We start from the raw sequence: 4,089 nt of genomic DNA on the forward strand, positions 1-4,089 counted from the left end.
TTATGTCTTTCATGTTGCAGTCTGTCTTCAAACGCTTAGGCGTTAAGGGTGAGGCGCCTCGAGAGGACGTCGCCGGGGGCGCCGAGCCTGCCGAGGCCGGCCCTGCCATGGGGGTTGTGCATCAACCACAGCATGAGGCCGAGACCGCCGAGGTCGCCGGGGGCGCCGGGGGCGCCTAGGCCGCCGAGGCCGGCCCTGCCATGGGGCGGCGGCGCACTGCGCACCAGCCAAAACGAATCGTAAGTTTAACATTTTATGGGTTTCGTCACCGTTTAAATTTGACGCAGCGTCTAATTTTCTTCCTCTTCGTTGCAGCCTGCGGTGAAACGGTTGGGGGTGAAGGAGACGGCGGCCGTTGGACCAGACATGGCGCGGCCCTGGGTGCTCAAAATTTTCTTCCTCTCCGTTGCAGCCTGCGGTGAAACGGTTGGGGGTGAAGGAGACGGCGGCCGTTGGACCAGACATGGCGCGGCGCTGCATGGTGCTCAAAGGGAAGGACTTTGACCCGCGGGCTGCGGCCTGCCCGACCGCGACGTACGTCCCCCTCAAAGTCTACCGCTACCCAACCTCGCCCCGTGCAAGAAGTGGCGGAGGCCCAGGCCCGACCCCAGCCTCGCCCCGTGCAGGGAGAGGCGCAGGCCCAACAGGCCCAACTGATCCACAAGGCCCACCCACACTGCCCTCCAAACCTTGTAAGTTTCCAAACATGTTTAGGTTGTGGGTTTTACAGAATGTAAATTTATAGCCTAATTGTGTTATTATTATTTCAGACGATCAAACAAGTGGCTGAGGCGAGGAGGCGCCAGCATAAGAAGTAGTCTTTTAAAATCATGGTTTATTTTTTCAAAAGAAAAAAAAATCAAAATTAAAATCATGTGCATATCACTTTATTGTTTTCTTTCAACGAAGCCCTTGTCACATCACGGGAAAGTTAACATTAACTTGGGTAAAAACTTCAGCTGTCGAATGATTCTTTGACGGGGAAAGTTGGAGATAAGATCTCCTAAAGAAATTGTTATTTTATCCAACACACTTTGGGATATCAGTAGAATGTTAAAACAAAACTCATTAGAAATAACAAAATTCTCTACCTAGTTTCAAAAAAATACGAGTGGAATTACTTTAGTTCTGACTCAAGATGCACAAGGTGAACAAATGACGATTCTTTGGGCGGGAAAAGTTAAAGTTCTCATTTAAAATACAACACATTTTATTTTATCCAACACACTTTGTGATGTTAAAACAAAGCTTGTTTGAATTAATAAGACTCACTACTCAGCTACAAAAAAGAGATGACTTTACTTTAGTTATGAGCTGAGAATTATCAAGCAAACAAATGACAATGCTTTCACGGGGTAAAAGATAAGCCTATTTGAGCCATACAAAATAATCATTGATGCTTATTCAGGCTGTCAGCCTGGCGCTGCACCGTCAGCACCTGCGGCGCTGGTTAAAAATGCTGGCCGTGCTCGCCGCCACCCTAGAGGTGGCGGGGCGGGGATGCCGAGGCTGGAGGCCCTGGAGGTCTTGGAGTCGTTGCTGCGCTGCAGGGCTGCGGAGGATGGAGGAGCTGGCCGTTGACCTGGCGGCGACAGGGATGCTCGCCGTCGTCCTCTGACACTATCGTGGCGGGGTGGGGGCAGGATGCCTCGTCGTGGACCTGGTGGTGGTCGAGGAGGTCCTTGAGTCGCTGCTGCGCTGCACGGCTGTGGAGGATGGACCTGGAGAAGCACGCGTTGCCCACCATGCCGGCCCTTGGCCCCTCAAGGAGTACTGCCCGCCCCCACCGTCTTGCTGACACATGCACACACACACACTCGCACACACGCACGCACACACACACACACACACACACACACACACGCGCACTCGCACACACGCACGCGCGCGCGCGCACACACACACACACACACGTCTAGGAGGACGCCGTCGTGGTGGAGGTCGGCGACTAGGTGCCGTGTGCTGCTGCGCTCTGGCGGCGTTTTGCGGAACTATGGCCGTAACCGGCAGTCTATTCGAGTCGAGCTGTTGCGCCCAGCCGGGGCAGGCAGTGAGTCGGAGCAGCACCGTCCGCTGCGGCTGCCTCCGAGGCCCTGCTGCCCCTGCCTCAAGCCTCTGCTGGCGCTGCGGGCAACACGCGGATACGACGGCCCACGTCCTCTGTCACTGCCCGCCGGCCCTCGCGGAGGGCATCACGCGCCGCCACAACGCGATCCAGGAGAGCCTACTTCAGTCCCTGGCCAGCCGGGGACGCCTGCAAGGAGTCACAGTAAAGGTAGACAAGCCAGTGCCCTTTTCTGAACTAATGCCACCCGACCTTGCAGTTGCTGTCCCCGACTCCCTGCGCCGCCTCCGCCCGGACGCCCTGCTCATCAATCACCATGGAAAGCAGGTCGTCATCCTGGACGTGACTTGTCCGTTCGAGAACGGGTGGGCCGCCCTCTACCAGGCGCGGGCCGCCAAGGTCTCGAAGTACGGCCCCATCGCTGAGCACCTGGAGAAAGCCGGCTGGATAGTCGCCCTGGACGCATTCGTCGTCGGGTCCCTCGGGGCGTAGGGCCCGGCTAACGGCCCCGTGCTCAAGTACTTGTAGTGCAGGAGGTACACAAAAATTCTCGTAACAATCGGGCAAATTGTGGTAAAAGCATGAAAATTTAAACATAGGTTCTTGAGACCATTTAGAAACTTTTGGCCCACATCCCATTTCGATCACTTCGTGTGGAGGCCAGATATTGAACAGTTTTTGAACACCTTGAACAAAACGCATTTCATCATCTATTTTGCACCAAACAAGCGTACAGAAGGGCTCTCGGGCATGGAATGAACCGCAAGACCACGTACTCGGTCCAGAAAGTCCACCAATAGCGTACAAAGGCCCCTGTTCAACATGTGTTCAAGTTTGAACACTTATTGTACAGTAAACTCAAGTTGCGCTTTTGTGGCGTGTAGGGTGTCGTTTTCAGCTAATTTGATGTCGCTGGACTCGATTCCGACATCAGATATGAGTTATGTGACCTCTGTGAGCCTGGTTTGAAGATGCCAGCGCGGGTTGCCTACCTACCAGGCGCACGGTCGCGCGCAGGCGCCCCGCACCCGCGCCGCGCGCGCAGTTCTGTTGCTGCGGTGGTAGCAGCGGGGCTCGCGCTCGCGGGCCTCGCGGGGCGCGCAGCCCTTGTTGACACGCCCATAGCAACAAAGGAAAATACACACGATGCGGCGGGCTGTTCCATCGGAAATATTTGAGGAGCTAGATTTTCTGTGGGAAAATTGTTGTCTCTGTCAAGAAGGGGTTACAAGAGCCAAAGGTGACCTGATATGTCCTGCCCGCAATCGTGTTGTCGTCATGCGCAACAAAGGGTACTTCCACCTGGCGCCCAACCTCGAGGCCCTCCGAGTGCTGCCAAATTTTCTGCTGCCATCGGGACACCGTGCTGACGTGCTGGACGACGGGGAAGGCATACTTGTAAGTGCGAGGGAGGGGGAGGGGCACCTTACACACTAAACCCTTATGCAGTTTTTTGTGCATAATTACGCACACAATTGTGCATATCACTTGCAGGATTTTACGCAGCCATAACTATGCACAATTATGCGCATAAACAATGCACAACAAAAAGAGCTCCTCTTATGCAGTTTACTGTACTCTTATGCGTATTTAGACTGGTATTTATAATGCATAAGAAGAGATGATGTGTGCATTAGTATGCATTGACCTCCAAGCTGTTGTGCATTCCTTCTGCATGAAATCATACATAACTTTTATGCACATTACGGGGGGATTGCTATTAATTATACATAAGAGATGATCTGTGCACGAGGGGGAAATCACTACGGTTCATAGCGTACGGACTATTTCGTGGTATTTCTCCCACCATTTCGGTTATTTCTCCTGCCATTTCGGCTATTTCCCGCCTATTTCGGATTATTTCAGGCTATTTCGCGCTATTTCGGAGTATTTCAGGGGTATTTCGCGACTATTTCACCGACTATTTCGCGACTATTTCGTCTTTATTTCGCTCTATTTCGCCTCTATTTCGCCTCTATTTCGCCTTTATTTCGGACTATTTCGGGGGAAGGTGTACGAACTAT

At 53.2% G+C, this 4,089-nt stretch overlaps 1 protein-coding gene across 1 annotated transcript in view; it reads left to right on the forward strand.

Moving 5' to 3' along the window:
- LOC127749404 (uncharacterized) overlaps window positions 1-179 on the forward strand; it is a 30,571-nt gene extending 30,392 nt beyond the window's left edge. Inside the window, exon 5 of the mRNA XM_052267419.1 lies at window positions 21-179. Within this exon, the coding sequence (XP_052123379.1) occupies window positions 21-179 (159 nt within the window). The remainder of the gene's footprint in view (window positions 1-20) is intronic.
- The last annotated feature ends 3,910 nt before the right edge of the window (window positions 180-4,089 follow it).

Source organism: Frankliniella occidentalis, unplaced genomic scaffold (genome assembly GCF_000697945.3).
Source record: "Frankliniella occidentalis isolate FOCC.00 unplaced genomic scaffold, Focc_3.1 Scaffold51, whole genome shotgun sequence".
NCBI classification, from domain to species: domain Eukaryota; kingdom Metazoa; phylum Arthropoda; class Insecta; order Thysanoptera; family Thripidae; genus Frankliniella; species Frankliniella occidentalis.